General features: G+C 32.1%; 2 protein-coding genes across 5 annotated transcripts in view; one reads left to right on the plus strand and one right to left on the minus strand.

Annotated features, from left to right (window-relative positions):
• Positions 1-12,886, minus strand: part of LOC148608399 (acyl-CoA dehydrogenase family member 10-like) — a 59,282-nt gene extending 46,396 nt beyond the window's left edge. For 2 of the 3 annotated variants that reach the window (XM_088546367.1, XM_088546364.1), the window contains exons 1-10: positions 12,757-12,886; positions 11,396-11,578; positions 10,207-10,355; positions 7,582-7,776; positions 7,084-7,242; positions 5,880-6,042; positions 4,505-4,599; positions 3,651-3,766; positions 2,354-2,532; positions 1,331-1,481 (exon numbers count right to left, since the gene is read on the minus strand). In XM_088546367.1, the coding sequence (XP_088402493.1) occupies positions 1,331-1,481; positions 2,354-2,532; positions 3,651-3,766; positions 4,505-4,599; positions 5,880-6,042; positions 7,084-7,242; positions 7,582-7,776; positions 10,207-10,355; positions 11,396-11,570 (1,382 nt within the window). In that variant the 5' untranslated portion in view covers positions 11,571-11,578; positions 12,757-12,886. The remainder of the gene's footprint in view (positions 1-1,330; positions 1,482-2,353; positions 2,533-3,650; positions 3,767-4,504; positions 4,600-5,879; positions 6,043-7,083; positions 7,243-7,581; positions 7,777-10,206; positions 10,356-11,395; positions 11,579-12,756) is intronic. The other variant, XM_088546366.1, reaches the window with a different exon arrangement.
• Positions 12,887-12,975: 89 nt separating this feature from the next.
• Positions 12,976-23,526, plus strand: LOC148608401 (uncharacterized). 2 transcript variants are annotated; one of them, XM_088545484.1, is made up of 4 exons: positions 12,976-13,153; positions 14,953-15,626; positions 16,655-16,919; positions 17,740-23,526. In XM_088545484.1, exons 2-4 carry the CDS (start codon positions 15,067-15,069, stop codon positions 17,917-17,919), a joined length of 1,005 nt encoding a protein of 334 aa, XP_088401610.1. In that variant the 5' UTR covers positions 12,976-13,153; positions 14,953-15,066; the 3' UTR covers positions 17,920-23,526. The 2 variants fall into 2 exon arrangements, with proteins under 2 accessions (XP_088401610.1, XP_088401611.1); XM_088545485.1 differs by having other exon boundaries at positions 14,953-15,611.
• The last annotated feature ends 634 nt before the right edge of the window (positions 23,527-24,160 follow it).

A 24,160-nucleotide genomic window follows, 5' to 3' on the forward strand; every position in this document is an offset into this window, starting at 1 on the left:
TCATTTTCTTTAACGGAATTTACGATGTAGAACGTATTGAAAACCGAGGACCAATCTGCATTTTATTGCTTACTTCTGGGAACACGAAACGCTGTATAACAATGCAAAATCTTCTATTTCATGTTTTTTCTTAATACCTTTATCATGTAGAAATAGATATTTGTTTTTTTTATCGGTATATTTCCACCTTTATTGGTATATTTTACACTAAAAGATGTTTTGCCCTTCACACTGAACTCAACGCTCTCTAAATGACAAGTCTCCATGCTTTTAAATGGTAGACTAGGACCCAATCTCGTGAAATCATGGGATCACATGATAAGACTTACATACCCTATGGCTTAACAATAACTTTTTGAATGTATAGAAAGTGATGAAGAAAATTTTAAAAGTTGACTTACTTACTGCATGTAGGTCACAATTTTTTAATGTGTTTTTTTCTGCTATAATCATTATATATATCCTATAGTTGACAATTTTGAAAGATATTGATTTTTTTACTATTTTGACAGGGTTATAATATATTGATTATAATATGATGTGTTTCAAAGCTCTTTAGACCACAGCCATGGTAAAACAGTGATAAACATATGACCGATGTCATAGACGTATGACAATCTTTTCCGCAACGTCATAGATAAATTGTACCCAATTTTACTGATGTCACAACAGATTTTATTCCAAAACAGTCACCATTTCATGCAACACAAAGGCCGTGTCTATTCAAAAGTATGAAGAAACTAGTCCTATTAAAATCAAAATATATGACAGGCACTCCATATTGCTTGGGGTAAAATAATGCGACATAAATGAACAGTAAAACAATAATAAATGGAGTTTCGAGATTTATTTCTTACTTTACTTCTGGCAATAAACCAAACAGAATTCATAAAACACGTTGACAGGGTTTGAAAAAGGCAGAAGTTGAAGTTCACAAGTTTTTTGTAAAAATATTACATGTATCAATATTGATTTTCTTTGTCTTTTTATAAAAAAAACTTCAAAAATAGAAAAATTCAGTACCAGCAAAAAGTCCTTCTATGAGAAATTAAAATCAGTATTAATTTTCAAATGTCAACAAAGATAGGCAATGTATGGATAAAATTGTTTCCACAAAGAAAAACAGAACTCCTCTATTTCTACAGAACAGCGACAGAAACTGGAAATACCAAATGGGTACCGGTAATTACTTTCAAATCATTTAATGCCTGTTGTGACAATAAAACAGTAGTATATTCCTATAATTGAGATGATAAAAATCTATACTACTCAGCAAATACCAACCATGAAAAGAACTATGATTTTAAAAACAATTTTTGACAAACCATACCTAAAATCTCCATGAACAATAGTAACTCTTTCATTCTGAGGTATGTGTTCAGGAAGCCATTTCATTAACTTGTCCATAGCTTCAATCTCAGTGGTTTTACTTGCTTCATACTGTTTAGACCATCTAGCTATATTCCTCAGTAAATATCCACCTATGGTACAAAAAGAACAGGATCAGATTTATAACAAATTCTATAGGTAATGTTTTTTTCAATAAAACCTAAAATATTCAATTGAATTAATGTGAGTTTATTTGCTACTCAAACTTCAATAAGCACATACATGTAAAAATTATAGTCAGAACTAGAAAAAAATTATCGTATTTCACAATTAAACATATATTCCTTATTCTTCTCTAATCTTTTCTTTACGTTCTATTCTACACACAAATTAATACATGTACCTACAATATAACAATGTCCCAAAATAGAAAACTGTTAATAAATAAGTATTTTAGAACAATGTTTGTTTTAGAATGGGCAAACATATTTCACAAATAGGACGTATATTGAATTCAAATTTCAGATCTGTCATATCAATTAACATTATCCTATTTATGATTCATGCAGCCATTACTGTCTATAAGTTGGTTATTTCATTACACTAATCATACATTTAAACTGTTAAGTACTAGTCTGTATAAAAGTCAGACACTACCGATGATAGAGATGATTCATGGTTAAAAAAACAGAGAACAAGCAATGTTTTTTTCAGTCTCTATATACTATTTTTTTTCCGTAACGATAGTCTTTTTTGCATTCAAATCTGCACTTTCGAGAAAACCATACACTAATCTACTTCACAAATCAACCAAATCAAGAACAGTAACTCTTCCAAAGTGCCAATTTTATACATACTCAATGTGATTTTAGTGCAACAACCACATGAAAAACTAAGACTGGTTATGTGGTCTGTAGCTGATTCTAAATCAGAAATAAAAAGTGCATAGGATAGGTTTTTAATATACCTGAAGCGCTTACTGTCTGATTTTTATAAAGACTGGTATTTAAATACAATATACTACCTTTCTTGCCATAACTATCTAGACCTGCAACTGATATGTCAACAGAATGTATCTTCACCAGAGTGTTAATCATCTCTGAGTACAGAGCTCTACGTTCCTCAGGGGAAACATTTCCCAACCGATCCTTAAAAATCCTCCCCTGTACATACTCCATGATGTAAAATGGCGTACCAATCAGACTAAAACATAAAATGGCATACTAATCAGACTATAGGGTGTACAACATATTAAAGAACAGCGTCCCAATGTCCCCCGCGTCAAAAGTGCGGAAAAAAATTAAATTCACTAAAATTTTCTATGTCCAAGGGCCATAACTTCCATAAAAATCAATCAACTGTAACCAGTCAAACTTAATCTGTAATTTCTCATAGTGAGACTACAAAAAATATAAAATCAGTTGGTAAAAGCATTACAAAAAAAAAGTGTGGATAACTGTAAATTCCCTGAAAATTTCTATGTTCAAGGGCCATAACTTCCATAAAATCAATCAACTGTAATCAAAGTCAAACTTAATCTATAACTTCTCATAGTAAAACTATATACAAAAGATAAAATCAACTGGTAAAAGCATTACCAAAAATGCGGAAAACTAAATTCACTGAAATTTTCTAAGTCCAAGGGCCATAACTTCCATAAAAATAATTCAACTGTAACCAAAGTTGAACTTAATTTGTAACTCTTCATAATAAGGCTACATACCAAAAACAAAGTTATTTGGTAGGAGCAATACAAAAAAGTGCAGAAAATGCGGACAGACGCCCAGCATTTCCATTTCCCCTCGCAACGCGTCACAGGGGACAAAAATGGCATATCAATCAGACTATTACATAATTTGATGTCGTGTTTCATACAATTTTTATCCATTTGTTGAATGGTCAAGAGGGGAACCGTTATATATCCCTGAGGTACAGTGCATACTAATAATTGGTATAAAGGAGTAGTAAATTTCCCGAATGAACAGTTGTCAAATGTTTTATTATACTGAATCATAATGATGTCTCCATAATCTGTGAACAAATATTGTGCAACCCTGATCTGATCACGGTGTATTGCATCTTAAAGTTATATAAAGATAAACCCTGAGAACACTTAAACTTTGACTAGCCAATGAGAATCCGAGGGAAAAAAATGTGAAATATAACTGAAGCACTATTGACCCTACTAACAGTAAAAACTGTTGACAGGCCAGGGTATACAGAACAATCAAGGCACAGAGGAGTAATTTCTTTTTCAATACAAATGCTTCACTTTAAAAGATATGTGAATGTTGAGACACTTTTTCTTAATGATGACCTACATGCTGTCTTCACATAGGCCATACATCTTGGGAGTAGGTACACCATGTTGTCCAACAGCCTTCATCACACGGAATTCTCTCTCAACTGCATGAGCGGATGGTAAAATCTTTCCTGGCTAAAAGGGATACCACACATTACAAGATACAAATGTATGAATATGGAACATGTTTACCAAAGATAAGTAAGAAGTTAAATGAACCCATACATGTCACCTTTAAATTTTATCAGTTTTTAATCTTATTGTTAACAGAACATCAATAGATGATTAGTATATTTTTTGTTTCACCTTTATTCCTATTATTTAAAAGCGATCAACTCATTAAGAAGTTTTGTACATATTTGTTAAGTGATTGTGGTTTTACTTCTTATGGCTGATATTTCAGTGCAAGAATATTTTGAAAAATGAATCAGACTCTGCTTTGTGTTAGTCCCAAACACTAAGCTGGATATAAAATGCACTGTAAGAAGCAGTCTGTGGGTAGGCATGCCACCCAGTTAGATGCTGACACTGAGCCAACCTGTCATCACTCACAGTCTACCTCCTATATGCTGAATGTTTGGCAGAGAAACAGAAAATGACAATTTTATAGTCTTTGGAGGGACATGGCTGGTCATTGAACTTACAACCTCCCACATTTGAGGCAAGCATGCTACCATTAGACCATCAAGGGAGTTGTATATAGTATTAAAACAAATAACTTTTTTATCTATTCTTAATCTACAAAACATAATGGATACAGTAGGAATATAAAAAAATGTTTTTTTCTTCCAAGATAAAAAGCTGAAATACTTGTCCTTATGTTGAAATACCACTAAACAATTCTTTTGTTTCCAAGTTGTTAGCATGACTTACTGGTTTCTTCCGAAGCACCAGATGTTTTCCACCATAGTACACATAATATGTAGGATTAGACTGTCCATGTTTAAAACATCTAATTACAGGGGGATCTGAAAATAATCAAAATTTTCCCAAAAAATGCACAAATGCATTATGCCACAGATTAAGGTAGATCATACCCACTGAAGGGCGTCATCTTGCAAACAAATATAGAAATATTAGATTATATGTAACAAATTTCATTTGTTCAAAGAACAAATGAGGATATGACCCAATTTAGTTTTTCCGACTTATGTGGTCTTCTAAATTTATAGAAATATGAATTTTCAATAAACAAGTAACATTTGTTATGGTGTAAAAACTTTTTATACTGCAACTCCTTTCAAAATGCATTGATAGTATATTTACAATTGATATACAGACACAGACTAAATACAACTTTCTGTTGTTATGTCACAATGTTTACATTGTTTTGAAGTTGCCAGGATGTCTTCCCCTTTGAATAAAAAATATTGTTTTTTTTCTTGCTTAAAATGTAATACCTTACATATTTGGTTGTAGTATAAAGACAATAACAATGCACTGACCAGACAAAAACTTTGATTTAAAAGTTCGCTTCAAACTGAAGAAAATGCCCAGCAATGCCTCTCATTTTCCCAAAGTTCTAAGCCTCATCTGTGTATAAGTTTTATGTCAAGTCAGAGCACTCTCTATATCTTTAAATTTTTCTAAAAGAACATTTGACATGCAACTGAATGTAGTAAAAGTAAAAAAAAAACATTATCTCAAAAGACACATTCAAGGGGGAGATAATTAGCAGGAAAGGTAATGGGAATTTCAGTTTTTTGAAAATTATGAGAAAAAAACTTCAGTAGTCACTAATTTTCTTTTTAAAATACGATGAATGTTGGATACAGTTCATTTTTTACAAATTTCAAAAGAAATTCTGTTTGCAAGTTTTTTTTTATTAAATACCAAATAATGAAAAGTACCTTGCAAACTATAAAAAAAATTGTACAAAAGCAAAATTATCTCAAAATGAAATTCTGTGGTTTATGTTTTTTAAATCAAAATTCCAAAGTTTGTTAATCAAACATCATCTCTGAAAAAGTTTTGGAAAATCTATAGACAAAAAAAACATATTAATATAAAGTAAAGGAAACAAAAAAAAACAAGTGTCAAATTTTGTTACTCCTTATATTAGAGATATTAACCGTGTTTCACATCAAATATTCTTTCCAGAATAAAATTCTTAGTCTCAAAACAAGAAACTCTTTCTGTAATCCATAATCATTTATGAGCTCTCTGTTCTAAAGATCAGTCATATTTTAACCAAAAATTAAATTGTAATGCTTGCCAATGCCACATTTCAGTTTCAAAGCATTAGTACCTTTAGAATGAAGTTTTAATGCCCAATTCAGATAGCTTTTCAGTTTGTCCATATTGATTTCTAAATGTTTTGGTACCGTTATGGTATCTTCCTTATAACATCTTAAACATAGTCCTCCCAACTCCTTCTCAAGGTCTCGTACAGCTTGGTCTGGGTCTCTTACCTACAATGTACAAATCCAAACTGACGACTAAATATCATCTGTTACCTACAATGTACAAATCCAAACTGAGGACTAAATATCACCTGTTACCTATAATGTACAAATCCAAACTGACGACTAAATATCACCTGTTACCTACAATGTACAAATCCAAACTGACGACTAAATATCACCTGTTACCTACAATGTACAAATCCAAACTGACGACTAAATATCACCTGTTACCTACAATGTACAAATCCAAACTGAGGACTAAATATCACCTGTTACCTACAATGTACAAATCCAAACTAAGGACTAAATATCACGTACTCAAATTAATATCTGTTTTCTTTCTTTCATTAACTTTGAGGAAGTCATCATAAAATTGATTTTGCAGCCCTTAATATTTTCAAAATACCACTGTATCAAACAAAATAGAACACAAACAACAAAAAGTAAAATGTTCATGTAAAATTCTCAATGTCCATTACTTCTCAAATTATAACCTAAAAACAATTTAAAGGCGCCAAAAATAGAGGAGCTATACAGGTGACAAGCTTAATCATTAACTTCTTACTAAAATCCTTCCCAACAAGTGGTCCCCCTTCACCAATTTTTGTGAAGATTAATCGCTTCAAAGTTTTAATTGCTTCAAACCTTTTACTTAAGTTTTTAATAAATAAATAAACAAATGGAAATGTTATCACCATGACAACCCTTAATCAGTTATTTTCTTTTTCTAAGTCCCCCTTCCTAAATAGACTGATTTCAGTGACACTCAATCACATCTAAGCTTATATCAAATAAGTTTGAAGGAAATCAGTCAACAAATTGAGGTGCTAATCGTGATATAACATATTTTGTTAGATGTACAACCAGAATGATAGACAGACATGTCAAAAGTAATATCTCCACAAATCATTGTGGGGGTATAAAAATATTCAAAGTGACACCCAAGACATGAACATTTGATTTACTATTAAATGACCCAGTTTGGAAATGCAGGTTAAAAGACAGTCAAGCCTAGAAAGCTTGACCCAACTATAATCAGTCTTATACCTTTATGGTCCTTATACCAATTTCTCTAGCAGACTTTAAGTTAACACCAAGGTCATCCAGAAATATAGTTTCCTCTGGTTTGAGGTCTAGTTCTTTCAGACAGGCATGGTAGATTCTGGGATCTGGTTTTCTTATACCAAGTATACATGATTCTATTATCTAGAAACAGAGAACTATATATTCAGAGTGAACTTTCAAATACTTTTAAATACATGAACAATGTATCACAATTAGAATAAAAAAATATTCAAAATATCCAAAATGACTGAATACAATTTTGAACAAGGATTATAAAACTTCTACAGGTTTGTGCATATGTAAAAGTGTATGTTCCATATGGAAACCAAACAAAAGTCTTACATGTTCTATTACTAGAATGTCTGTATCCCATTATGATTTTTTAATTTATTCTACCTAGTCTTGTAGTTACCAATGAGTAAAAAATCAATTTAATTAAAGAAAACAACATTTAAACTTTGATTTAATACCAAACCTTACCACATCAAACAGACTTTTGTCTATTGGCATTAGAGATGGGAAATCATTAGGATGTTTCCAGTTGTTAGTGATCATGGCTGTCTTCATCCCTTCCTCTCGGACACTTTTAATAGCATCAATGATTTGTGGGTATGCGGTGCGTAATGATTCGTTCATCTGTTCAATCATACCAGACATATCTACTGGTTTACCAAACTGTAAAATAATCATTAAAAGTAATTTGTAATGTAATGGAGAACAAAGTGGAAATGGCAGTATGTGTCAGATACAACAATCTTCACAAGCAATAAGAGCCAAAGGCAGGTTGTGGGCCTTCAACGAACAGTGAAAATTTTCCAGCACATTATTCTGCACAATAAACACATGTATACAAAAACAAAATTCAAAATCCCCTAAAATTGGACAGTTTGATGGGGTCCCAACCCTTCCCATACCTGTAGCAAATGTAAACAACAAAATACACAATAAAAATTGTTTAAAAAAATGGACTTTTGTGAAAGAAAAATATTGCCATGCTTAACTTGAGATAAAGGATACTACAGACACTGTGAAGTTGGCCTCATATCTTGACCTACACTTGGAAATCAATGGTAAAGGAAAACTATTGACCAAACTTTACGACAAATGTGATCACTTTTCATTCAGAATTGTCAACTTTCCTTTCATCTGTGGGAACATCCCTTCAGCACCTGCGTATGGATTGTTCATATCACAACTCATATGATATGTCAGAGCTTGTTGAAACTACGCAGACTTTTTGTATTGCGCTAGAATTCTAACAAATAGGCTTCTGGAACAGGTTTATGTTGCTACAAGATTGAAGTCATCACTACAGAAGTTTTATGGCCGTCATCATGAACTCGTGGATCGTTACGGTGTATCCATCTGCACCATGAAAACTGATTTGTTCAACGTGTCATAGTTTCCCTTTCCTCTTTCGTCTACCCTGGACATGACTTTTTATGAACAAATCGGCAGGTGTTTCTAGAAAAGCAGAGGATGATTACCCTACTGGTGCATCTAGTGCATGCTCCCAGTTTTAAGTGAAGTCCGAGTTGCTCATTTGCTTTTGCTACTTTATAAGTATGGTTTTAGTTACTTTATGTTCTTTGTTGTGTTTGTTTGTTTTCCATGTCTGGTCTTTGTCCCTGGATTACATTCTTTTGATTACCACTAGAACCTTGGTTCCCTTGATTACTCTTTCATTATTTGAAAAAGTAAGACTGCATTTTATTTTTTTTTATTTTGCAATCACAAAAAAAATTTTCTTACTAAAAATAGAAAACTTAACATTGCTTCATCAAATTTTTCCTCAACAATATGGCGAAAGATACAATTCAATTTTATCCAATGGAGACTATTTGGCATTTAATTAATTAAAAAATACACACTCTGAATTTACAGTACTTTTAAGTGAAAAAAACTGAGTCTCCATTAAATAAAACCTCTGAAATTTGGGTAGCATCAAATCATTCCTCATCTTAAAGATATTGACCACCTTTTTTAGAGATGAGAAAAATATCTATTTTAGCTGTTCATGAAGATATCAGCCCAAATCTGATTATTTTTTGTGATTTTCTTTTGTATTGTTTGTATTTCAGTAAGAAGTTGATCCTTAACAAAAAGTAGAACCACAAAATTTGGTTCCCAATGAAAAGGAGAATCCAATCGATGTGTATACTGAAAACCTCAAAAACCACAAATTCAACAATCCACAAACTTGTGTTTCTTCCATAATCCATGAAAATTGGTATCCACATGTTAAAGTACTTTCACAGTAGTTATTAAAATATCAAATCCATATAAAAATAGTCTGGAACATAATAAGAATTTATATCCAATTATTGCATGATTTTGTATTTATTTTTAATACTTCTTAATAATAAATTTTAACCCTTGTTGTGCTACACCCGGACCTGTTAGGGATTGGACCATGTTCCGCTTTATCGGTTCTGGCAGTGTAAATCTGAGTTTAGGAAAGTGCAATTTGTGTCCATCTGCAAGCAGTGTGACTGTGCTTTAAAATGAGGGTATCTAATATAGAGTTTGTTCATAAATAATGACTTTAAAGCTAAAAGAAGAGGTCACAAGTTTCCGCTGTCAAAAAAAAAGAGATTTTTTGGGGGTAGGGTTTATTTCTCAAACCCTAGACAGAGCAGAATTAATCTATAGTACTCTATTCCGCCTGGAAACTAAATAAGAATGATTTCTGTCACCACCATTTCGATGTCAACCCCTTGTATTGACCACTTCCGGTTTATGGACAAACAGAAGCCAAAAATTTGAAAAAAAACCTCATTTTTTCACACAAATGACCCTTCAGGGAGCTCCTGACCCCCCACTCATGACTGTAACACACTTTACTTGGCTTCAGTATCCTTCACGGTCTTCAGGCTGTAGGATGAATGTGCTTTGGTTCCTGATTTGTTCCTGTTGAACCCCACAGGTAACTAGTGGTGCATCAAATTGATGTTCGCTATTATTTTAATGAACAAGAAAATTAAAATACAATTTGGAAACTTTCATTTGCCATCCACCTTAAATATATATGTTTGATATTTATACAGATTCACCACTTAATGTTGTCATTAATTTTTTTCCCTTTATTTCTAAATTTATAATTACCTCCTTGGAGCATTCCTTGTTAAAAGCAACCAAGAATTCCGACATATTTAGCTCCCCTCGTTCTAACTTAGACCATGCTCCCTGGTCACCATTTCTGACAATCATTTTACCAATTACTCCCTGTGGCAATCCAGAATTCCTCTCATACTCTACCAAAACAAAAAATAGATTTTTTAGATATGGAAATAGATATGAAATGCGCTTTTTTTCAGATTATCAATGAGTAATGGTTATAAGTGTAAGTGTTTGTAAGAATCAGGCAATATGGGAAAAATCAGAAACATGCATATCAAAACCCCACTGATCTGACAAAATCATTTCATTCAAGTATGCTTTCTCTATTTGAAAAGATAACTATTTGATCTCTGCATCACTGGCTTTACTCAAAAATTTTTCAATAGAATGGAAGAAAAATGAGGTTTTTGAAAGAGTTATCTGCCCTTGAAATGTTCATTTTCAGTGCATTTAATTGAAATTATAACTCAATCAGCCAAATGTTAAGGAAAATATTTTCTTTTTTCCTTGATTCTGATGGTGCAAATGTTCAAATGTTCAAAATGATGGGTTTTTTCATACCATGTTTCACCAACTGCCTGATTCTTACAAAGACTGCTACTTAAAAACAATAAATAGTTTGTGATTCTTATACTTTATGAATTTTCAACACAATTCGATATCTTGCTATGAAGATAAACATTAAAAAAAGAATTTTATCCTCAAACATTGACATTTGACCTGTTATTTTAAAATCCAATAAGATTTTCCTAATTAAAAGAACCTATAGTCATAGGATGTTGATTATAAGGCTTTCATCTAGATGTTAAAGATAAACAAAAAGATGGATGCAATATTCTATAATTGATTCACAACTTAGTGGTTGGTAAGTGGATACTACTACTAGTATCTGTCATATCATTTGAATAAATGTATATAATCATGAATATCTTATTCAATAGGAAATGAAAATTGAAATTTCAACCGGCAAAACATTTTTTTGATATTCAAATATTTCACCAGTATGAAATACTAAAAAGCATGGGATACAAGTTGTATCTTAGGAAGTATAGGAATGAAGTGACATATTTGTACTTTTTACCTTCCCAAAGAAACTAATCTTCTTTTTATCCTAGAACCCTATACATTTGGGATCTTTTAACAAATTTGTTTATCTTTCCTTTAACAAACGTACCTCTAAACACAAGAACTGGGGAAGGAACAACAACTCCCCCAAGATCAAATATCACAGCTTTAATTGCAGACATGTCTAATTTCTGTGTACAATAAAACAAAGAGGGGATAGCTCTTCCAGGTGAAAACTGCTTAGTCTGTCTAATTCTTGATAATGCTGAAAATGACTTTAACATTCTGCCATCTAGAAAAACAGAGGTAACAATGAGACATGGTAAGAAAGAATGTACACTGGCACAATAATAGGCATTGATTTAAATGTTATGCCTTCTTTTTATAAAAAAAAAAAGTTTATCATAATTCATTAACCATTTGAAGATGACGCGCAAGATATACAACACAAATACAGACTGTATATATAATTTATCCTTGAAATCAGCTAATATGGATACTTGAAATTTGGCAGCTTAATAGTTTTCATTAAAATGCCTGACAATGCTTAAATGTTATAAATGTAAAATTTCTGTGGTCTGAAAAACAACTTATAATTAAGAAATAGTTCATGGGGTAGGGTATGGTGTTGTACTCATTTATATATGGGCTGGGTCTCTACGCTTGAATATCTTATGCCAAGCATTGGTAATTCTTAGTTCTATAAGGCCAAATAAAATTATACCTCTTTTTCCAGTTACCCAACCCACTCATGATTTGATCCCCCCTTCCCCATCAACTTACTTATTTTCAAATTAACAAACAACAAAAAGTACCATCAAACGACCTGACATTTAACAGATGGTAGTAAATTTTTTGTCCACAAAGTCTGGGTGGTAGATAAGATGTTTTTGAAGTTGCTTTCTATGAAATTTGGGAAAAATTAGACTTATTAAGTATAAATAAAATCAAGACCAACCCTCTTTTCTTTTCCTGGCATGTAACAGGAAACAGAGATATAATTTCATTTGGCTTAATGTACTTTAAATTTCGCAGTGTACTAATTTTCACTATTTTTGTTTGGGCAGAAAACCACAAGAAAAATGTACCAAACATTTTTTAGGGGTGTCTGTGTTTGGCATATAAATATCCAAATAAATAATGTCCTGCAACTTCAATTGAGTCTAATTTTATAAGAAAAGAGTATCCTTTACAAATCCCTTTTGAGATTCTGCCCTGGCAATATTTTTGTGGTTTTGAATACCAGAGATTTATCCTTTACATCTTTTGTCGGGTCCCTGTGAGGACTCAGGTATCTTGATTTTTGAACCTGCTGGTACCATTGGGAATTTTGTTGTGATTTTCTGTAGCATTTGGCAACCAGCTGATTGAAAACATTGTAATTTGTTTTACTTGAATTAATATTTTAGCCTCAGAGAATACATATTCCATAAATTTGAATGCGTCTACAGAAGATTTTCATATACTTACTTTGAAATGTTTTGTGCCAATATAATTAACAGTTATCATATAAGTAAAGAGTGTACCTAAATAGTAAATTGTAGGTAAATGTCAATAGGTTAAAATTCGGGCCTCTGGAGCTGAACTTTGTTCAATTTTGGGTTTTTAGATGTAGTAAAATGTTTAATCGATAATGAAGGTACTGTATTAAGCATTTTAGCGCAATACAGGCTAAATTAACATTAAATACATCAAATACATCATAAATTAAATAAAAAACTATATCGTACATGAAGTAAATGATGAAATATGAAAAGTAAAAAGTACCTTTACTATAAACGACTAAATGTTGGCGGGTAATCTGAATACCAAAATGAAGAGAAAGACACTGAGAGACCGTGAAAAGAAGGGAGAAAAAATGTACCTGGTAAATAAACTACTCCGAATTCAATAGAAGAAAAATATTTACACAAATACTTGCTCTCCATTCCCTAAATATGAATTAAACAATTTCAAAGCTCACATAAAGATAAACTCTTTTATAATTATATATTAATTATATGGGCCTTTGCCAATCATTGTAATTGTGTTTGTGCCAATAAAGAATATTAGTATTAGTATATTAGTATAAAAAATTCCTAAGACTGTTGAGCCCCGTGCGGATCCAGGTGTCAAAAGAATATGCCCGCAGCAGCACTAAGCATGTTGTAAAAGGCAACGAAGTAGTACTCAGAACGCTGGCCAGGGCTGTGGCGCTCTGCCCACAGAGCAAATGGATTGTGTGCCTTAGGTGGTGGAATGGAGTAACCCCGGCATGTTCCATGCTGGGGTCGTCAGGCCTTAATACAGAAAACCTGACCGCAAACCATAGTGGTGCAATGTGTTGGAAAAAGTGTCACGTTCCTTTCATGTTAAAGAACCCTTTTGTGGTATTCTGCCAGAGTAGGAACCATTTGGCTCCGTCACAGCAGGCTGAATTGCCCGACCCTACCCACCTCTCCCTATTTCCAGTGTCATTCAAAATTTGTCGACTCTTTCATTCTTGTGTCCCATCCCATATTTCATTTCATTATCATTCCATGTTCATTTTATCATCCATTTCATGTTCATCGTAGAAATATTGCTGCTCTGGCGTTAAAACCCAACAATCAATCAATCAATATGACTGTTGAAAAGTAAGAAATAGACTCAGTAAAACTAGACATACATATGCATGTAATAATAGGAACAGATACATGACTAGATAAAACTTAACCATCTGCAGAAACCTTTCCTAGAAATATGTAAGATTTGAAGATCTATAGACCACCAAAAAAGCAATACATAATCCATGGACATGGAGGTGTACTTATTATATTATAGAAGTCTCATCACATGATTTTGTGGTTTCTCTAGGATCATGGGTTCTAAGCTACCGTTCAAAAGCATGAAAATTTCTTTTTTATAGTGTTGAATTTAGTGTTAAAAAAAAACAAATCTATTTGTGTAAAAATATACTGATATGAAATGACAAATACCTGTATCTGTCTTTTTGGATTCTCTCTGGAACTTCCCTTTCATAATCTCTGGATCTGCTCTTGTATTGTTTTAACCTATTCATAATTTAGACAACATCTAGCATTGCTGGAGTTTGGTAAGACTTGACAAATAGAACTTGCAACCTCCTACCCTTGAAGCAAGCACACTACGGTTCAGGCAATGCAATTAGTACATTAAATGCATAAATTTTGGTCAAAATCTGATTTATATTTTTATACAAATTTCATTTTTGTGCAAACTTTGGTTCATCCAGTTTTATGAACATTTCACTCACTGATAGGACCTTTCTGATTTTCTGACATTAGTTAGCCTTCAGGTATTATTTTGTTAAATATGATACTACTAAAATACAGTGTATTTTTTGAAAACTCGATCCTGTATATTTCACACAGATTATGAATCTATTTTGAATAAATAGTATCATAACTGTTGATGTAACCTAGACTTATGTAACAGGGCTTATAAAAACTTGGTGATTTGTAGTATGTCAGGAAAGCCGATAGATGTTTGTTTTGGTCTGCAGAGGAAATTACATTCACATTCTGTGTTGTGAACTCTTTGCTCTACTGTCACTGAGAACCTTTCCAGATATTTTGAAAGATGACATTCAGTATCAAATCAACTTGCTTAGAGAATAACCCTAATGTCTTACTTGTATTAACAATTAATTTACTTATTTCATTGTAGTTCCATCCATCAATGAGCTTGTTCAAGAAATACAAGTCTTAGATTTATAACAATAGACCTTACTAATTGGAGAAATATTAAAATGGAAATACATCTGTCATACTTATCTGGATAATGAAAAACAGCACTAACATGTTGAAATTGATCAAAGTCTACATTCGTACTTTGTGCAAATCTTCTAAAATATTATGCTGGATTGTCATAGGACTATTCTTTTTAGAAATTTTTCTTTTCCACAGCATTGTGATATATTCCTTTTTTAAGTACAAGAATTACTTTCTTCCAATATACAATCCAAATGGCAGAGATTTTGTGGAGAAATTTACCTCAAACAAATTTTCAAAAGATGTAATATTCTCAGCCAAGTATGGTGGATTGTCCTCTTTACTCCAGAACACATTGGAGAGGGTGTATATAGCTAATCCAGAAAGTATGAAAAATGATTCTCTAGTGACATTCAGACTCGATGTATCCCATTCTGGGGAATTTTTATTTCTGTACAGAAGAATACTGTCAAGGAAATTCTTCCCATATTCCAAACTTGTGATTGATATCGGTGCCAATGATGGATTTTTATCCAGTAATTCGTTTAATTTCATACAACATGGCTGGAATGCGATACTTGTGGAACCCCAGTCCGAACAGATAAATCTGGCAAGGTATCACTTGTCAAGGTTTGTTGGATAATAATGTAGAATGAAACCTTTTTAACCGAACAGTCTCTAGTATTTGCTTAGTTTAGACTGAATTCTGGTTAACCCAGGTTTAAAACACCTCAAAATAAAAAAAAGTTTCAAATTTACAAAGATTTTTATTTAATTCAGGCTTTGGTTTAGACAGGTTAATGGTTTACCCAAGTTTAAAACACATCTAAAATAAAACACTTTTTTTTAAAAGTGTCAATTTTACAAAGATTAATAGTTAATTCAGAGTTTGGTTTAGACAGGATTCCAGTGTAGTTCAGGATTTGGTTTAGACAGGTTTATGGTTAACTCAGATTTAAAATACCTCAAAAATGAAACAGAATTTAAAAAGGTGTCAAATTTACACTAGTTAATTCAGGGTTTGGTTTAGACAGGATTCACTGTACATGTATATGCATTTTATTAATAATGCATGTAATAATTAATGCATGTACATGTAGCTTGCATTTATAGTTACATGTATTGAATATTCCTGATTCTTATATTTTTTTAATATGAAAAAGTACTATGATTTTTTTTCATAAAGTGAAAACTTATGATATGTTACATGTATGTCATTTATGTATGTTTTACTCAAACTATCTTCTGATAATTTCTCTCCATTTAATATATCTCAAACTTTTGATTTAAATATAATGATATAACCTTCCTAAATCGGGGCAGATCCAGAGATTTAGAAAAGGGGTCCAAGTTATTTAATACTATTTATTAATTTTCCCTATATTTTGCCAGAAATGAACAAATTTTTTCAACCAAAGGGGGCTTGGTTCTGATCCCCGATCCTTCCCCTGGAACTGCCACTGTAAAGTTTACGCTATGTACCACATAAAAAAATGTTTCAAGTTTAAAGTTTGTCATAAAAGAAGCACTCTATTGTTTTCTTGACTGTGTAATAGAACTTTGACCAACCCGGAAAGAGATGATATAAGCATATACTGCACTTACATTTTTTTCATCTTTTTTTTGGATGACGGAACTTGTGACATTTTTTTTTTTAGGTACACCAATGTGTATAATGACAACAAACAGTATGTGATGTTTGAAGAGAGTGTATTGGGTAGTGTTGATGGTGCTGTTAAATTAGTCATAACCTCTGACCTTGCTGAGATGGAGTCACACATTTTGAGTGATATAGATTATGATGGAGAGAGGAAACATATGAGGACTGTCCAATGCATGACAGTGGCCACCTTTGTACAGAAATATGATGTCCCTAAGTTTTTTGGTGTTCTTTCCATTGATGCAGAAGGAACTGGAAGTAATGTAAGTCATAGTTGAGTCTGAGAAACCATTATTAAAAGAGAGATAGTGCAAAGATTGGCCTGCACCATCCTGAAAGACAAATTATAAGCTTTTCTTAAATGGTTGACAGAAATGTCCAAAATCAATACCCATTTTACAGTCAAATAATTACAAATAAACACAAAAATATTAAAGGATCAAATACACAACTGACCAGCGGACAAACATCCAGATCACTATATACCATCCGCTTTAAAGATCGAGGGTATAATACAAATGTTACAAAAATATGCAAAATAAGATTTTGAACTTAAGAAGGTAAATGGCAATAATTTAATTTTAGTTCTGACATGTTTTCTGATGGGATAAAAAATTTTGTCCATCATCTCATCTAGACCAAATTTTGTCATGTGACTGTGACATCATCAATCTTTGTTACTGATTAATTACTTAAAATTTTGATACTAAAATTGAATTATAAGGAATGACTGTTATTTCTTTTTCCCCGTCTTTTTGAAATAACCTCAATGCCTGTGGTGCACATTCTGATATGCAGGTTATTTAGTGTGCATCACTTGATTGAGGTTATTTCTTCACGGACCGAAAAAATATAACAGTCAATCCTTAATTGTAAAATTTTAGAAGATGTATATCCAAAATAAATAATTTATTAATATAGACATCTTTCAAGCACTCCCTTTAATATCATATGGTCATTCATTAGGATCTTATTGAATAATTGTCTTCAGAATGAGCAATAAATGATTAGTTTGACCCAATGAGGCAAGATCTTCATCCTGCAAACCATTTTGGATGTACATCCATCTGAACTATTTTACAGATTCTCCACCAGTTTATAGAGAAGGGATTTAGACCAGGTTACATTATCTATGAGGGTCTGCACGAAAGAGAAGAATCAATTCATGAAACAAATCTCTATTTAATGAAAGCTGGATACAAGTTTATGACAAAGAGAGGATGGAATTTCATATATGAGCAGACAGGAAAATGGAAGTTATAGAAGTATCTGATGTTGATGATGTTTCACATTGCAATACATGTATCCTGATTTTATTTATGCTTTAATGCTATTTGCAATTCATACTTAATTTCTCAGTTAATAGGTAATTTATCTGTTCATTTTTCAACTTGTTTCATTTCCTGAGAAATCTCAAAAGGAAGATATGTTCATACCTTTTAGTCTACAATGATAAGGAAGGTAAATATTTTTTTTGTTTTTATTTTATTGAAATGGCGATACAAAAGGGACAACAAAGCAGTTCTCAATACAGATTACAGATGACATACATTGTAATTACAAATAAGAATAGTTGGCCAATGATTGCTTTTTGTGAATTGTTCAGTTATTTACAGCTAGTTGAAATAGACCAGTTCCAATTTCAATACAAATTTAGGTAGACTAGTAAGTAATTTAAGTAACGGTAGCTTTTTAGATCAAAATATGCCTACATTATACCAACGTGTCCTACTTAACTACCACACATTTCCTGGATAATCCTTTGGAATAGCTGTCAATGATTATGACAGTAAATTTGCCATCCACCAGTGAGATTGAGGTTTAAGGCCATCATAATTGACAGCTATTTAAACTTAAAAGGCAGTGTCCAAAATATCACACAGGTGTTTTGTGGTAGTTTAATAGGGCACATTGGAATAATTTAGGGCAGATGTTTATCTATAGAGCTATGTAAATTACTTTTTAGTCTAGTAGAGATTTGTTTTGAAATTGGAAATGGTCCATTTTAAATACCTGTAATTAATCTACCTCCCTTTGAATCATAATGGTGCTTCATTTATGAGTGCCCCTGGGTTAGACTGGTTTATAAGATAAAGAGAATAGAGACAGGGATGCAATGAACTGGTTCATTGTTTCATGCTCTTCCTTTGGAAGTATAATAAATAGGTACCCTATGGTATTTTACATAAAACCAAACATCTTTTATCTAAAATTGATTTTGATAATTTCTCATTAAACCAGTTTAATTTATTGGTACTTATAATTCCTTAATCGTTTGGAAATCATAAAATTTGTTGTTGTTCTGTTACTCAATACTGTGGATGATTTTCTAGATAATATTAATAGCTGTTTCATACATGTACCTGTATAGTTTATACATTTTTATGAAGGTTTATGTTTTACAACTTATTTACATTGAAATCCATTTGCATGTTCATTTTAATTCTACTTATTATTTATTTTATTTTATTTTTATTTTTTTTTCATTTTGTAATGTCATTTCAAAATGTATACTTTTTAGCTCACCTGGCCAAAGGCCATGTGAGCTTTTGCCATCACTTGGCGTCCGTCGTCCGTCCGTAAACTTTTACATTTCAATCTTCTTCTCTGAAACCACAGGGCCAAATAAAACCAAACTTGACACAAATGTTCACTGGTATGAGGGGATGAAAGTTTGTGATTTTGGTGCCGATCGGAAATTCAAGATGGCCGCCACCGAGGATCTTAGTTTAACATTGGACCCTATGGGAGAAACATGTAAAAATCTTCTTCTCGGAAACCACTTGACCAAATTAAACAAAACTTGACACAAATGTTCACTGATATGAGCGAATGAAAGTTTGTGATTTTGGTGCCAATCGGAAATTCAAAATGGCCGCCACCGAGGATCTTAGTTTAACATTGGACCCTATGGGAAAAACATGTAAACATCTTCTTCTCGGAAACCACTTGACCAAATTAAACAAAACTTGACACTATTAAATGTTCACTGATATGAGGGGATGAAAGTTTGTGATTTTGGTGGCGATCAGAAATTCAAGATGGCCGCCACCGAGGATCTTAGTTTAACATTGGACCCTAGGGAAAAACATGTAAAAATCTTCTTCTCGGAAACCGCTTGACCAAATTAAACAAAACTTGAAACAAATGTTCACTTTTATGAAGGGATGTAAGTTTGTGATTTTGGTGCCAATCGGAAATTCAAAATGGCCGCCACCGAGGATCTTACTTTAACATTGGACCCTATGAGAAAAACATGTAAAAATCTTTTTCTCGGAAACCGCTTGACCAAATGAAACAAAACTGGAAACAAATGATCGTTGGCATGAGGAGATGAAAGCTTGTTTTCCTTCTGAAGACTGTCATTTATTCAAATTTAGTGAAACCTAACACATATATAATATGTGTGTTTTTGTTCACTACAATCTTGTGGTTACTTTCATCAACCATTGAAGCACTAAATCGAAAGGAGAGGAAAAATCTGTTTGTGGAAAGAAACATGCTTCTTATGTGTTTTTTGTTGTTGTTTGTTTTAGCTCACCCGGCTGAAGGCCAAGTCAGCTTATGCCATCACTTGGCGTCCGTCGTCGTCAACTTTGTTGTCGTGGACAAATTTTAAAAAAAATCTTCTCTGAAACTACTGGACTGACAGGTTTTAAACGTGGCATGATTGTTTCTTATGGTGTTCTGCACAAAATGACCGTTGGGATTTTTGATCCAAGAAAAACATGGCCACTGTTACTAAAAATAGAACATAGGGGTCAGTTTTTTGCAAATAACTCAAAAACCATTGCTTTAGCAAATTTCTGGCATAGGGTAATATTGTTCAGCATCATGAGATGGAACTATGCCCAAATTTTCAAAACGATTGGTCAACTGTTGTAGGAATTACGGCTGCTGAAACAGTTTTTTTTTTGCATTTTATGCACGTGCAACTTTGAAAATCTTCTCAAAATCCATTGCACAGAATTCAATGAAAGTTGGCATATATTTGCCTTAGGGTATCCCACACAAATTGACATACGGGATTGTTGATTTATGAAAAAACATTTCTGCCATTACTGAAAATAGAACATAGGGGTTAGATGGCAGTTTTTTGCAAATAACTCAAAAACCGTTGCCTTTAGCAAATTCTGGCATGGGGTAAAATTGTTAAGCATCATGGGAAAGACCTATGCCGAAATTTTCAAAACCATTCATTGACTAATGTAGGAGTTACGACCCCTGAAACAGGTTTTTTGTTGTTTCTTTTTTTTCACATGTACAACTTTGAAAATCTTCTTCTCCAAAACCATTTAAGATCATTGAATGAAAATAAGCATAATAGTTCTTAAGTGTGTTGTGCTCAAAATGAATGTTGTGATTTTTAATCTGTGAATAGGTATGGCTGCCTATACTAAAAATGGAACTTAGGAGTCATAAGACAGGTTTTTGAAAAAAATTCAAAAATTGTTGCCTTTAGCAAAATTCTGGTTCAGGTCATAAAAATGCTATGAATAATTATAGTTGATTTTAACTTAGCCTGTCTCATTCCTCAAGTTCAAATAAGCAAATGGTTAACCAGGTGAGCGATTCAGGCTCTTGTGAGCCTCGAGTTTATCTGAAAATAGTTTAATATGATTTAAGATAACAAATATTAAATACTCTTTATACAGTGTGTTCTAAACAAATCTTTGTTGTTAAATACAATATTGAGCAAAAATCAAATTTGTAATAGAATATGTTATAGGTGCAATTCCAGAGATTTTGAAAATGTTTTAAGGCTATTATTTGAGTATTTTTGTCAAAATTTTACATGAAATTAACAAAAAAATGAACCTCATGTTGATGACTATTTGGAAATTCCTATATTCAATTCAAATTTACATTTACCATACATGATACTGGCAAGTTTCCATTTAGTGACATATCTGAATGGTAGTATCTCTGCAAGAATATTTGGTCATGGTATCTTTATAACTTGTGACATATTATAGTGTACCTCAGCCTCTCTGTCAATGTGCTGTGCAAAAACGCAAAAACAGTTTTTAATTTATTCATGGAAGGCAGGGGTAGGGAAGACAAGGGCCATCAGCAATTTGCCCTTTTTGGCTTGAAATGGCCCTTCATCTAAGAGAAAAGTATATGGTTTCTTAAAAAATGGCCAACTCAGATTGTAAATATCTTGAAAATGGCCCCTTCTCAACCACTTGATAGGAAGCCTCTATTCATAATTTTAATGGTTTTTCAATTATAAGTTCAAAGTTATGGTTTTTAAAGGCCAAATATGTGGGTCAGGGAGTATGAACTACTTAAGTCTAGCTATTACATATTGATAACATTATTGTTTACCATTTTAAAATAATAAAAATAGAAATAAAAGCAATGAATTAAACAATGTTAAAGCAAGATATTATTGTATCTTAAAGCGGGTAATATTTACTAGATGTTATTTTTGCCATCTTTAAGCAGTACGCTAAAAATATAAATTTATATGTTGCAAAACATTTACTCAGAGATTAATAAACCACTTAACAGCTACCAATACTAGAATAGGCAAAATTTTTCTTATTTTATTATTTTTTTTGCCTCATTTCACCAAATTTTAACCTGCCAAAATAACACACCATAAGGTTTGTTTTCATTTGTATATATTGATTACTGTTATTTATTGACAATTAGCAATATACATGTAGCTATTCTTGTCTTGTTTAAATAGTTAAAAATTGTTAGTCTGCACATTTATTGTCTTTTATTGAATCATCTCTTAACTCAAAAAAGAATGGAATGAAAAAGAAGAAAATAGAGTACATTATTTTACATTTTATTATGTTATGATTTCTATATGTTTAAATTGTTACACACTTATGTTGTCTGGTGCTTATATATTTTACATGCAGTTTTCATTTTTACATGTAAAATTTTAGGACGTTTGTTGTTTCAATTGACTTTGATTTTATTCATTTTAGCCACAAATCCTGGCATGATTTGCCAGGTGAGTGATTCAGGCTTTTCAAGAGCCTCTAGTTTAAATTGTCCATTTTCTTTACTACATGGCAACTAACTTTGATTCAGGAAAGTTGAAGCTTTGGAAAATGGGGAGACCTTGAATATATTACTTTTGCATGGAAACTGAATTGCTGACATTGCCAATATCTGTTAACCTTCCAAACAGTTCATGTAGGAGATTATCCCCTTATGACACTATCTCATGTAGGTGACAAGATTATTCTACATTAACACTATCTCGTGTGGGAGATTTTTACATGAAAGCAAATTTTTTATGTAAATATTCAATAGCTGTGAAAGTACTTTAATTCGTGGATACCAATTTTTGTGGATTAGATAAGAAACACAAGTTTGTGGATTCTTGAAATAGTGGTTTTTAAGTTTTCAGTACACACATCAATGGAAATCTTCTTTTTGATTGGAACCAAATTTTGTTAATTGGCCTTTCCACAAAAACCGCAAAAATTGGTACCCCACGAACAATAGTTCTTTCACTGTATTTTTCACAGAAAATATAGTAATTTTAACCGCAATTTATGGCAGTATTATAAATATACACCATGACAAATTTACGTTACTGTATAATTTTAAGTATATTGATGTTCTATATTTAAGCCATTATTGATATTTTTACTTCAGAAATTTTACCTCATTAGCTTTGAAAAGGAGGCATTACTTATAACCAAGAGTATTAACTATGTACATTCCATTTTTTTTAATATTTATTTCATTATAATTCCATATTTTACCTTTTTTTTAGCATTACCATTATTTAGAAATGTAGCTGGGTATACTTGAGATTTTTTTGTTGGGGTACTATTTACCATGTTTATTCTGTTGCTTGATTATCTTGTTTAGAATAAAGTAATATACTGAGGAAAACTACAAGTTTATACTTCTATAATTTAATTTGGTTTGTAACAAGCTTTCTGATTGGTTGGTTCTCTTTGAGCAAACCAGTTTTTTTTTTGTATAGCCTGGCTTGGTACTATGTTGTCATAAACATCGATAGGTGTTTCACAATTCAAAAAATCCCAAACTACCAATCAATTCTTCATATTTGGTCTGTCACACATTAAAGATTAAATTATAAGGAATGTTTATAATTTTTGAACAGGATATAATGAATAACCTGGTTTGTAACAAACAAAGTGATTTAAAGGTATAAACTGCTACAAACCAGGTTATTTTGTATATGAAACATTCCTAAAATATTCCTACTTAGTTTGATATAACAGCAGTCCAATTGCCAATAGTAGGCTTATCATGAGAAATGTTTTATTTTACCTTTTAAAGAAATTTATAAAAATAGTTTTCTGAATTCTTTGCTTGGAAATACATACCTTTATGGCAAGCATGGCAGACCAAAATATGGAAGCAAGTTAAAGGGGGGACAAAGAAAACTAAAGAAATGTGCAACCCAGACTCCTTAGAACATTATGGAATGCACCAGTAGACCCAACATGTGAGTAGCAACCTCCTAAATACATTATGGAGCAAGGTTACATTTACAAAA

Source organism: Perna viridis, chromosome 9, assembly GCF_037379345.1.
Source record: "Perna viridis isolate PV_CMFRI_1.1 ecotype Kerala chromosome 9, ASM3737934v1, whole genome shotgun sequence".
Taxonomy (NCBI): domain Eukaryota; kingdom Metazoa; phylum Mollusca; class Bivalvia; order Mytilida; family Mytilidae; genus Perna; species Perna viridis.